This window comes from Coffea arabica, chromosome 4c, assembly GCF_036785885.1.
Source record: "Coffea arabica cultivar ET-39 chromosome 4c, Coffea Arabica ET-39 HiFi, whole genome shotgun sequence".
NCBI lineage: Eukaryota > Viridiplantae > Streptophyta > Magnoliopsida > Gentianales > Rubiaceae > Coffea > Coffea arabica.
In genome coordinates, this window is record NC_092316.1 from 14,786,059 (window position 1) to 14,799,269 (window position 13,211).

The 13,211-nt window shown below is 34.4% G+C and overlaps 2 protein-coding genes across 2 annotated transcripts; one reads left to right on the forward strand and one right to left on the reverse strand.

Annotated features, from left to right (window-relative positions):
* The first annotated feature begins 620 nt into the window (after positions 1-620).
* On the forward strand, positions 621-7,128 carry LOC113740002 (serine/threonine-protein kinase 52-like). The gene is made up of 6 exons (XM_027267463.2): positions 621-1,295; positions 3,021-3,142; positions 5,509-5,705; positions 5,808-5,982; positions 6,391-6,525; positions 6,668-7,128. The coding sequence occupies exons 1-6, from the start codon at positions 896-898 to the stop codon at positions 6,872-6,874; spliced, it is 1,236 nt and encodes a 411-aa protein (XP_027123264.1). The 5' UTR covers positions 621-895; the 3' UTR covers positions 6,875-7,128.
* Positions 7,129-7,867: 739 nt separating this feature from the next.
* Positions 7,868-12,736, reverse strand: LOC113739114 (bidirectional sugar transporter SWEET5-like). Its single transcript, XM_027266358.2, has 6 exons — positions 12,530-12,736; positions 11,038-11,074; positions 10,537-10,753; positions 9,661-9,819; positions 8,376-8,495; positions 7,868-8,194 (listed from the first exon to the last, which is right to left on the reverse strand). Exons 1-6 carry the CDS (start codon positions 12,570-12,572, stop codon positions 8,057-8,059), a joined length of 714 nt encoding a protein of 237 aa, XP_027122159.1. The 5' UTR covers positions 12,573-12,736; the 3' UTR covers positions 7,868-8,056.
* Between the last annotated feature and the right edge of the window lie 475 nt (positions 12,737-13,211).

The window sequence follows — 13,211 nt, forward strand, 5'->3', positions numbered from 1 at the left end:
CCTTTAATTATTACAAATAAATAAAAAGGGTGGCAAGTCAAATACAAGATACTTGATATTGTGGTAAGGTCAAGAATAAAAGTCATTAGTCATGATTGAATACTTATATCAACTCAAATCAAGTTAGTACCAGCACACACCCTGTGGGTTGATGATGTATCAAAATTATGTCGATGTAAACTGGATTTCATGAGAAGCTAATAAATTGTTACGTAGTCCTGCTTCTCTCGTATAGTATAATCTATCTATCTTAGATTACATGGAAGGAAGAGTTTAAAGAGACTATATGTTAGGGACTAGTAGGTACACAAACTTTATTAGAACAAAAATATTTTGATATAACTCTTAAATTTTTTTTTGCTACAGATAAAATTTGAACCCTCACTTAAAACCTAAACAGGACTTTTAAGACCCAAGCTCGGTGGTTACACTAGTATATATAACATTAAACAAAAGTAAATAAAAGCAAATGATTAATGAGAAAAGAAAGAAGAGGAGACCTCTTGGTCCAGTCTACACACACACACACACACGTTGTCTTCAGGCAATTCCATGTGCCCACATGCCACTCTGCTCGTACAATAATACTACTTCTACCTACAGTTTTTCTTTCTCAAAACAGAGCATTTTCCCCATTTGTAATCCCATTTTTCCCACCATCCCTCAGCTCTTCTCTTCAAAATTCCAGCATCCCACTTGATTGTTTTTTGCAAATTAAGAAAAGGGTCAGTTCCAGTTTTGCCATACACATCACAAAACATATAGGATCAATCAAGAAAAGTCAAGAACACCCAAAAAACAGAGAGTTTTCAGAAAGATTTTCTTTTTAAATATTTTTGGGTGTGTTTTCTGGAGAGAATTGTTAAAGGGTTGTTGGGAAGAGTAGGGAAAGAAAATGGAGAAAAGCAGTGATGGATTTGTGAGAGCTGATCAAATTGACCTAAAAAGCTTGGATGACCAACTGGAGAGACATTTAAACAGAGCATGGACTCTGGAGAAGAACAAAAAGAAGGCACAAGATGACTTTTACATCAACCCCACCACCACCACCATGGCCGTAGCCCCTGCCCCCACGGCGGTGACCGCCAATAATAATAGTACCACGGCAGCCGCCGTCGCCACCACCACCACCACCACCCCCACCCCCATCCCCACCATCACCACCATGAATAAAGCTTCAAGGAGAAGACATGATTGGGAGATTGACCCCTCAAAGTTGATCATCAAAGGCGTCATTGCTCGTGGCACTTTTGGCACTGTCCACCGTGGAGTTTATGATGGTCAAGATGTTGCCGGTCAGTCACCTACCCATGTTTCCAGCTATAGTTTTAGTCACTTCTACTTCGTTTTTGGAAATTTTGTTTGTTAATTAATCTCTTTTATGTGCTAATTCTTAATATATTTTCCTAAGTGACTTGTTAATACGCATAATTAACCATTTAAACTTCCTTTCTTGATTTCATTTACTCTTGTAAATGAACATTTAAATAAGCACTTGGACTAACATAAAGTAATTGGATTATTCAACATTTCTGGATAGCTATTGTTGTTTATCTATATTCTTCCTCTTTTTTCTTTTTGACTCAGTTGTGTTTGTATTTTCTGTTTATGTGCGTTAGTTTATTTCTTAACGATCCAATTATTGGTCTAATCAACTAAATAAATAAACTCAAATTGTGTGTGGACTTTCAAAATTGTGTTTTTCTATTTTTATCTTGTTTGTCCCAAGAGAACAGAGTCCATCCAGTAAAATGATTAGTAATATTTGGAAGCAAAATCCTGAAATCAATCTTAATTTGGTCGGTCCAATATAGTTAAGGTGGGTCTTTCTCTTCTTTTCTTTCTTCCCTTTTCCTAGAGTAAATTAAGGTGGATTTTTCCACCGGATTCTTTTGCATTTTTTCTATTAATCTTTCTACACTGTCAGTACGAATATATATTTTTTTCTCTCACTTTGTTAATTAATTTATTCCTTTTTTTGGGGGGGGGGGGGGGGGGGGGGGGGGGGGGGGGGGGGGGGGGGGGGGGGGGGGGGGGGGGTTGGGTTGGTTTTGTTGGTGGAGAGATTAGAGATTACTATTTCTTGTTTAAGGGAAAGTGTATCGTGAGACGTTTCATGAAGATAGAAAGGCCTGATATCCTTCTTTGGTAAACATGTGTAGCTGTAGCAAAGGATAAGAGTCCTCATTGGGAAGTTTTTAGGATAAAAGGTGCTGGGGTTGCAGTTGATCTTTGGGTTAGTTTTGTTTGGTTTGAAGGGAAATCATGATTCATGACTGTGTTCTTATGGAATCCGTGACTCGTGGCACGGGTTTGCATTGAATTTGCAGGTGACTGCAATAACTTGGCTGATGATGCTGTTTTTCTGAACTTTCATGTGACCCCATCTCTCATTTACTACTAATACTAACTAGTAAAGTTTCAACAGAGACATTAATTTATGTCAACTTGTCAACTGTACCAAGAAATTAGGATCTCAAATTCTACAGTCTCTCTTTATTTTCTTTTTTATTTTCAATTTTCCTTGAGTTTAATATAGTACATGCAAATTGACTCATTGCTAGAAATGGTTAACTAGTAAGCTTGTGACCCTTTTCGGGAGTTGTTTTTTAGCTATTACTAGAAATGGTTAACCGCCCTGAGGGGATTAGAATCTTGGCCAACAACTTTAAAATCTTAAAATCAGAAAATAAAAAGTTCTTGCACAATTTGAGATTAATGGATTTGATAAGGCCAAGCTGATGGACCTAATCTTGTTCGTGGAAATTGACACCCCCCCACTTCCCAATCATACACTTCTAGGTTATTGTACTCCGGGGACCCCCCGGGTGGGGGGGTGGTGGGGGGATGAAGGAGGGAAGGAATAAAGTAAGGGAAATTGAAAATTTTGAGATCAAAACAATTTACTTACTTTATAAGATTGTCTAACATTCACCTGGTGGTATCTTGTGCAACTGAAAATTGGTCAAATGGAGTGCACTAAGTTTGTTACTTATGTGTATGGTTTCTTCCTGAACCAGTTAAGCTGCTGGACTGGGGAGAAGAGGGTCATCGGACTGAGGCTGAAATAGCATCATTAAGGGCAGCTTTTACCCAAGAAGTTGCAGTGTGGCATAAGCTTGATCATCCTAATGTTACCAAGGTCACAATTCTAGCTCTTCTACCTTTGCAGTGCTCACTGCTCTCAAATATTTCACTATCTAACTTATGGGCAGTGAATTCTCTTAGATTGGGGAAAAAAGGGGTTGTCATGGCCTTTTCCGTCTCCACATCAGGGCCATATGTAGGATTCCATTTAGATGTTTGTCAGTATCTTATTGTGCTTTTACTGAATTTCCTTTCCCCTTGCATGCATTATGGATATACAATACATGAAACCTCTCTTTCAATTGTCTTATAAATGGCAAATTGCATAAGTTGAATAAGAGTAATTTCTTTTGTAATAGTATATAATACATATGAAGAGTAAACTAATATGGTGAAAGATTGAGAATTATTAGCTTCTCAACATGGAGCTTAGTTGCTTTTTGACTCTAGTGACAAGGGGTTAGTACCTTTCTGGTGTATGTGTTATTAATTGAATGATTAAAATAGTCAGACCTCATTAAGAAGTTCAGCATGTGTATTCTGTTATGCTGAAATTGTCTTTAGGCATGAGTAGAGGCCTCTTTTACTTTTCCTAGTTAAGTCATTTTAATTTAAAAATCATTTAATTCAAATGAAGTACAGATTATTACTTGGCCGACATCCACCAGTAATGCAGGTATCTTGCTTTCAAAAGTTGGAATCTTTGATACTTAGACCAGTGTTTCTTGATTCTTGACTTCATCGCTTTGAACCTATAAAAATATCACATATATCTGAACAGTGTTCTCAATGCAAATGCATAAGGTTTACAGAATTCTTACACTTTGAAGTTAAATAACCGTCAAGAAAGATGGAGCAATGGTGAATAACATAAACAATAAAAGGTTTTGACAAGACTAAAACATCATGATGCACAAATCGTCTGTTCCTGTCATTACATCCTGAGCATAGAAGACCTAATACCATACATCATACCTAGAAATAACTAGTCTGACTACTCTTTGCTGTCTTAGCCTCAATTCTCATAGAATATGGTTCAGAGAGCTGTCTTTTGACTAATAGTTAGGGAGGTTTATTATATCAACTCAAGAAATGGCCAACTTACTTTACAAACCCTTTTTTTTAATTTTAATTATTAAGTGTGCAGAGAATAGATGTTGCATATAGCTAAAATTTGTTCGTTTGGCTCATTTAGTTGCTATAGTTAAGCAAATTTTCTGGATGCCTATCAAACTTGTTCACACATCACTTGCTAGGGCAACACTTCGAGTTATGCATGTTTGGTTAGTTGTTCTACCACATGCAATTATTGAAAAGTTGTCTAGTATCAATATTTGCTCTCAGGAGGATTCAGTGGTTGCTTCTGCATCTAGTAAGGACAGAGTTAGAATGTGTTGGACATTGCTCATACATATTTTATACAGAGTTAGAATGTGTTGCATCTAGTTTGTGGGTGGAATATCCTTTATACAGCAAATAAATGTCATATCACCGTGGTAGTATTCCTTTCCATTCAAAAACCATTGATGGCAACATGCTGATATGAGCGTCAACATTATGTGTATTCAAATATACAGATACAAATCAACCTTAAACAATTGAATCACGTAATTCACGTACCTTGCATGTAAGAGTGCAAGATATGAAATGAACATTTGTTATTGTCTTGTTTTAGAGGTAACCGTGTTGGAAATGTGTTGCATGTCCCATTCATCTATATAGATGCCAGTATTACTACTCTTTTCTTGAAAGTAAAAACTCAGTAACAATTAACGATGTAATGATCATTGCCTGCACTAATTGTTTCAAAATGGTAAACAGCAATCTGCTCTCGTTCTACTTATGAGATTCATATGTTGGCCGATCTTCTTACTTCCACATATGACATATATATGTGCATATTATTTTCCTTGTATGTTTAACAGTTGTAACACTGTATTATGATTTCATTTTCTCTTTCATTTGTAGCTATTGTCTTATACTCTTACTTGGTGGTCTTTTCCTCTTATACACATTTGATACTGTTAACAATTTGAGGCTAGTAGAAGAAATGATGATTGGCTTACCATTTGCTCTGTTTTCCCTGTTTCATCTTCTTAGTCAACCCCCAAAAAAAAAAAATGAGGCCATGTTACTCAAAGTTGCTATTCAAATGTAAGCTCGCTTAATCATATCACAGAGGATGACAAGTGGGTACTATATCTCATTTTGTGTGGACATAGAGCACCATATAGTTAATTGCCTAATGTATAAGACCTAAAGATAAGCAGCTAGAATTCATGAATGCTTCTTTACACGGACTTTTTCTGGATAGCGGTGATCTGTATCGAGTTTTACTTTTGCTTCTATCTAGCGAACAAGTTTTTTCAACACTACTGTGTCTTTTTTTTAATTTGTCCTGACATTCTTGTCTGTTTGCAGTTTATAGGTGCAACTATGGGCTCTTCAGAGCTTAACATACAAACAGATAATGGTCATATTGGGATGCCTAGTAATGTCTGTTGTGTAGTAGTGGAATATCTTCCTGGAGGTGCCTTGAAAAATTACCTTATAAAGAACAGGAGAAAAAAGTTAGCATTCAAAGTGGTTGTGCAGATGGCACTTGATCTTGCTAGAGGGTACATCAGTTCTGAATCCTGCTTTGCTAAAGGAATCTGATTTGCTAATTTGTCATATATGAAGATTTCTGACCTGTTTTCCTCATTCATATACTTTTGTAGGTTAAGTTACCTCCACTCCCAAAAGATTGTTCACAGAGATGTAAAGACAGAGAATATGCTGTTAGACAAGACACGGACGGTAAAGATAGCAGATTTTGGGGTTGCACGGGTAGAAGCCTCAAATCCAAATGACATGACTGGAGAGACAGGGACTCTTGGCTACATGGCTCCCGAGGTACATTATCCATATCTCTGGCTGGATTCACATTCCATGACTGCTGTGGTTTGTAGTTTGCATTCTAGTTTATGCATGCCTTTCAAATCGTTACTGCACGTAACACTAGAGGGCTTTATTTATTTTGTATCTTTCCATTCTGATCCTACAAGAAATGTTGATCAACTGGATCCTGCTTTTGTGCTGAAATTTTAAAGCCAATGTACCAAGTTGCGTCAGATGCGCTCCTATCATGCCAATAAGACATGAATCTGGAGAGATTCCTATATAGGGAGACAGTATACAACAAGGATATTTGTCTTTGTTATTCCATTGAAGATTAAGACAGTTTAAGAAAAAGCCTAGAGACAGGTTGCAATATCTCTTTCTTCAGTTAATTCATCTCATACTTGAAAATTGTGGTTACAGGTTCTTAATGGTAACCCATATAATCGGAAATGTGACGTCTATAGTTTTGGCATCTGCTTATGGGAGATATATTGCTGTGACATGCCTTATCCTGACCTCAGCTTCTCTGAAGTTACTTCAGCTGTTGTTCGCCAGGTATAACTTCTCCCTCCCAAATTTGAGTGTCCTGCACTTCTGCTGCAATCTTCGGTTTTATTAATAGTGAAATAAAGCCGTCAGTTAGTTTTCAACATAATTTTTTCTTTGATTCACATTAGAATTTATGATTTCTTGATAGAATCTAAGGCCAGAAATACCAAGATGTTGCCCAAGTTCGCTTGCAAATGTGATGAAGCGGTGCTGGGACGCTAATCCTGATAAGCGGCCTGAGATGGATGAAGTAGTTTACTTGTTAGAAGCCATTGACACATCAAAAGGTGGAGGAATGATCCCTCTTGATCAACCTCAAGGGTGTCTTTGTTTCCGAAAGTATCGAGGACCGTGAATACTCTTGCTTAGGCACATATGCAAGTAGCTTAGCTTAATATCATCTTCTAAACCTCACAAATAGCAAGAACTGGGCTTCCAGTTTCATGCATTGAGCTGCAGCTCCGCTTCTATATCAAGCATTGTAAAGCTTTGGTTTTGCTTCTTTTTTATTCCGGTTTCTTCGACCGTTTTCATGATTTTAGCTCTCTTATTTTACAATTTGTATATCAAGACATCTCGATATTTCATGAAATTTGTGCATTTTTTTAACCTTCTTTTTTATTGTAAGTAGAAGATCTTGAACCTAGAACCTCCTACTTACAATGCTTCCCTCTCATCCAGAAATTTGCATATTAAATTGACTTTCAAAATTAGCCAGAATCACCACCTATAATACAAGTCTATAAGAAGGTTTGTTAACTTTGAGTAAAATGCAATTTCCTTCAAGGATTTCCTAAAATGTGTACAATGAACTGTTGCATTTACATATTAGATTTTAAAAGAACAATTTTTATTCTGATTTACTAACTAAAATTAATTAGTAGTATCTGCCTTCGTAGGTAACTTTTCTGGGTAGGAGACCAGAGCAGGTCTTTTTCTCAGTTCAATTAATCCGGGGAAAAATATACCTCTGTAATATAAGTTGCACCACTACACATTTATTATTGGCAATGTCTTGACGAAAAAACATTAAATGATCAAGATACAAAACCGAATGGGGTCAACAAACAACATACTCGCATTTTTGACAATAAACCAAAATAACAATGTTCATGCAAGAATACAAATATAGCTTTTTTAAAATGTTTTTTTTTTAATTCTAGTAGGAGAGGGATGGGATTTAAGAATCAAGGAAGCGATAGGGAATTATAATTTAAGACTTCTAATTTCTAGGATCTCAATTCTAGCAGCAAGATCAAAGTCTTCTCGTCTAGAATACAAATATAGTTCACTACTGAATTTCATAATTCCTTTTACTGGTAATGATAATAAAGTGCAAAAATGCGACTTCAATTGAAGTATTCTGGCCCATGGGTTTGGCAGAAAGGGATTTATCAAAAAAATAACTAAAGTTTGACAAATATGATTCAGTTAACACATGAGAAATAAAGGGAAATGTAAAAGCAAAGCTTAGAAAATGTTTCATTGAGGATAATAAAATTTCCCTTTCCCCTTCTATCCTAAGTCCTCGTGTCACTTAGGCTTCAGAGGATAGTTGGACCTCCTTGGCCTTGCCATTTTCATCCCCATCTTCATCCCAGTTCGTTGAGCCGTAATAGGTAGCATATAATATGAGCTGAATTAGTCCACCAACGGTTCCAAGGCCATTGGGAATCTGCAAATTTCAGATGGAAAAACAACAAAATATGAAAATGAAAATATACGTAAAGTTGTATATAATTTTGACCATCTTTTTTCAAACAAAATAATGTATATGTAATTATATTCAACAAAATTATAGGTTTTGCAATCACATTTTTCAAACGATTATTGATTGCTAAAGTATGATTACTCACCACGAGCCAGGGGTCGAATCTGAGGAAAGCATATGAAAACCAAACAGCACCATTCACAAAATTAGCAAGCGACAACCAGAATGGCATGTATTTCACACTCTTTGTCTTAATTACGCGGCTCTGTTAAAAAAAAAAATTGAACAAAACTAATGAAAAAAGAACATCTAGATTATACATGTTAGTGAAAAAAAAAACCAAAAAAGTGAAACACATGTATGAAAAAAAGCAATATAAATTAAACCTCAAAAAGTAATTAGAGGCATTTGTAATGTGTTAATATCATTAAAACAAGATATGTGAATAAGTAATTAGACGCATTTGTAGTGAGTATATTTGTGTTTAAATTCTAATATTCTGTGCAACAGGTATTGATTGCTAAGCTACTGATCAATGGCAGTAACAAAAAATCAGAGAAACAAAATAGGTGATACAGAAAAATGTAAATGAGCCCTGTTCTGTATTGCAGTAATGGTTGCCAAGATTAATAAATAACAAAAGATAAAAGAATAAGAATAAGGGAAATATTGCTGAGCAATAACGGAGATTCAAACGAAGTACACAAGATTAGTAAAGTCCAGGATTATAAAGATGCATTTCAACTTTCATTTAAAGGTATGTTATTGGCCTAGTGAAGCCTCTCTCTCTCTCTTTACTAATTGAGGGATTTTTTATATAAATGAGGATGCATGGTCTCCAGTTAGCACTAAGCAGCCAATTTTGTGAAATTTGAAGATATGTTCTTCTACCTCAAACTAAAAATAGATACTAAGTTGTGAATATTCAACAGAAGATTATAAAGTTCATTAGTTTTACATAATCTATTTTGAGTTTTCAGTTAATGCTTAAAGATTTCACTTCTCTTTATCTATTTTCTTTTCGAATACTGCTTTCTATAGCATGCAATAGAAAAACCATTAACACTTAGAATATATGAGTGAAATCATACATGCAGAAAAATACATTATTTGTATGGAATCATTTTGTAGTCCTTTCATCCCATTGTTAATGTCATATTTTCACTTTATTGATATCCTAAAATAAAAGTCAAATTCTAAATTTAACAAATGTTTTTCAATCTTGCCATTTGAAAAAATATTTTTTTTTTTAAATTCCAATACATATTTAACAAGAAAATATTTTGAATCTAATGGATACATTTGTAAATTTACTAATACTATCTCATCTAAATATAATGATTATAAGGTCTCATAAAAAGTTAATTTTCAAAAAATAACTCTAATATTGAGATGGAGAGATACAAACCATTATAAAGGCTAGTACGTACCATAACAGTCAATGGCGAAAGGTACATTCCAATATTGAGGATTGTGCACAAGACGCCGACAAATAATGACCTTTTGCTGCCATGCAGAGCTGTTAAGGCGACGACGATGACTATGGCCAAAATTGCTGCTTCACCAGCAAGAAAAATGAAGATTTTTCTCTGAAAATTAACAATAACAACAATCATAAAAAATTTGACATATGAAGGACACTTTTGGTTTGTGCAGTAAAATTTGCAAGACTCCTAGCTTTTTTGTGGCAGTGTTGCAGCAGTACAAATAGAAAGAGTAGAAATTGAAACCAAGTAGTGTTTTGATCCAAGAAATTTTATGTTGGTTCGAACCGACTACATGGCAATGCCTAATAGTTGGTGCAAGACAAATGGAAAAACTCTGCACTTGTGAAACAGGCAATTCAGGCTTGAATGTTAGGAAGACATATAATGGGATGTAGCTGCTTGATGATAGGCCATTTGTGGAAGAAGAGAGAAACTGGGCTTAGACAAAAGCAAGAGTAAATTGAAGGGTTTGGCAGCTTCTACAATAGAAATTCTTCAGAGTTCAAACCAAGAAGGTCTATTGGAATCATCCCGGAATTGGGAAATGTAATTCTCAGGTTAATGGACATTGAAAATCAGGAGATAGCATTATATTAGGAGCTGCTTGTATATTTTGGAAGTTCAAGCGTTTGGAATTTGCTAAGCGTCTTATCATTTAATATCATATATTGAATTTACAAATAGGAAACCAAAGTGTGGTATATGCTCGAATAAGTGCATGAAGGATACCCTAAAAAATTAGGCAAAAAAAAATCGTGTGAATTGTTGCAGCTAAAGTGGGACAATACAAAGATATAGGGTAAGAACTGTTATACATACACGTTTTTGCCAATTGGAATGGATGATGAACAAAGTGACAAAGATGGCCTCAATTACAAGTCCAACACCGTTGATCGTTGAAACCAAAATGCTATCCTTCTTGACGATTGGAAGGCCATAGAACACCCACATTGCACAATTCAGTATTGTGGCAAGGTAGGGGTCTGGCTTGAAATGTTGAACAGACTTGGCTTTCCATATGTTTACGAATGTAGGCCTGCATTTACAAAATTTTAGATTAGTTAATCATCGTCACTATTTATTATTGATGCATTGATATTTCAATAGATTAATCTTTAATACACTAAAGTGTATATATTATTACTGTTGAATACATAATAATCAAACAAAATTTAAATTGTAAATCCAAATTTAACATATATATCATATATTCAATTATGATAATATATATATTGTTAGTATATATAAAATTCATCTTATCTAAATTAGTGTGCTGCATAAATTAGTGTATAGGAGAAGTAAGGAATTGAAGTTACATACGTAGGGGAGACAAACATGCCAAAGGATATGACGTTTCCTGCATTGGTTAGCAAATTATAATTAGAAGGTATCATATCATTAAAAGGTATTACAAGGAACCAAATCATAGAGAATGAATAAAGGAGAGGCTACAAAATATTTCTCACCCCGAGTTCTTAAAAGTTAAGAACATCTTCGAATGCAATTGACGGACGAAAACAGTAAATTTTATTTGAACGTCAATCAAGATGAAAGAAAATCTATCTTCTGTACCATTGAAAGATTTAAAAGAGCAGGAGAACCATAAATTGACATATGCTACAATCTCAAATTTATTAGAAGAAAAACGTTATACGCTCGAGCATGTTTGGAGACTGTATATTCTTTTGGATGATTTATTTGCAAGAAGTTATTGTCGGCAAAGATAATCTAGATTTATACATAATTGAATTAACATGATACTGAATGCAACTTGTGTTAAGTACTCAAAACCACTCGAATTACTTGTAACGTTGAAAATTCATCAAATACTCCAAAAATTCGTGGTTCATGAACAGATATCTAATTATAAAAGTAAGAAAATATAAGTATAAATATATTTAATATTATTAAATATAGATATATATTGTATTTTCCTAAAAAAAAAGTAAATTATACATAAAGTTAGTATTATTTATTTTTTAAAACAAAGAAATACAACTAAACTTATTATAAATCATGTACTATTTTTTAAAAGAAATATAATTAAATCATTTCCAAACTCAAACTCAAAGTTCGCTCATTGAATTTAATGAGCCAAACTTTCGGAGATTCCAAAGATGTTTGGAGGAGTGGCTAGTTTCACTCCAAAGTTTAACTCCTCCAAAATGGCAAGCCAAATTCTTTTGTTCTACTGGAATTTCCAGTAGTATCTAAGCCAATTTGAACTAGAGGTTTAATTATGACTTTAAAGTGCTAAATGAACAAATGATTTTGTAATCAAAATAATAGAATGGTAATAACTCTAACACACTGTCTAACCATAGATCATGACTCTGCCAGATATGGAGTTAAAGTAGGGCTATATTACCGCTAATTTAAAAATAGGGCATCGTAACACACCAATTAGAACTAACCAAATCCTCAGATCATGCGCTGATAGTCATGTAATTATCCCAAATCAAGAATCCAAAACGAAAAACATTAACCAAATTATCTTGTTCAAGATTTTTTAATCGGTACAATACACAGAAGTAGGGTATAGCTATATGATTATGAAGTAATGCTAATCATCCAGAGCAGAGAATTTCTGTTGATGATGGTGCAGAAATTCATGAAAGAAACTGATTCCTTCTTCCCCTACTCAGACCCTTGAACTAACATAGTCTTAATTACTACTTCTATTTAGGTGTCGTGCATTAACCAAAAAAAAAACATGTTGTTTCACAGAAAAAGCAAAATCCATTGAATATGACAAACAAGCCAAAAAAAAGGACTTTGGCTGAAAAAAAAAACAGAATTATTTAAAACTCACCAATTACTCCTATGATGGTCCTTGCAAGTTCCTTGTGAGCCATCCCTGAATTTGTTAAGACGTTGCGAGTAGAAACTGGGAAAAATAGATGTTGCTGCGAGTAGAAACTGGGGAAAACAGATGTTGCGACTAGAAACTGTGAAAAACGCCAAGTTGAGAAGGCTAAAATAGTGGTCGGATAAAGTTGAGGATAAGTTGATTTAGGGTCAAGAAAGATAAACGAAAAAAGATTATGCAGTTAAGGAGGAGATTTTATAGATCTTATTGCCGTAAATAACTTAACTGTTGCACATATCACGCAGGAACGATATGAAGGCTGGGTAGAGATAAGTGGCAGTATAATAGGTATTATTTACAATTTGTTGCCAACTCTAATTGTCTCATCAGTTACCACTTAATTGCCAACTCTTTTTTTGAATTCTTTTTATGATGAGATATATCCAACAAGTGGTAGAGATAAACGGTATTATAGTAAGGTATTATCTATAGTTCGTTGCCAACTCTAATTGTCTCATAAGCTACCACTTTTTTGCCAACTCTTTTCTGGAAATTTTTTTTCGATGAGATATATCCAACCAGTGATCTTACACCTAGTAAGTTAAAAGGGCAAGTTTAATAAATAACTTGATATTTACTCAAAAATAAAATAAAATAAAATAAAATAGAAAAAAGACACAAAAGA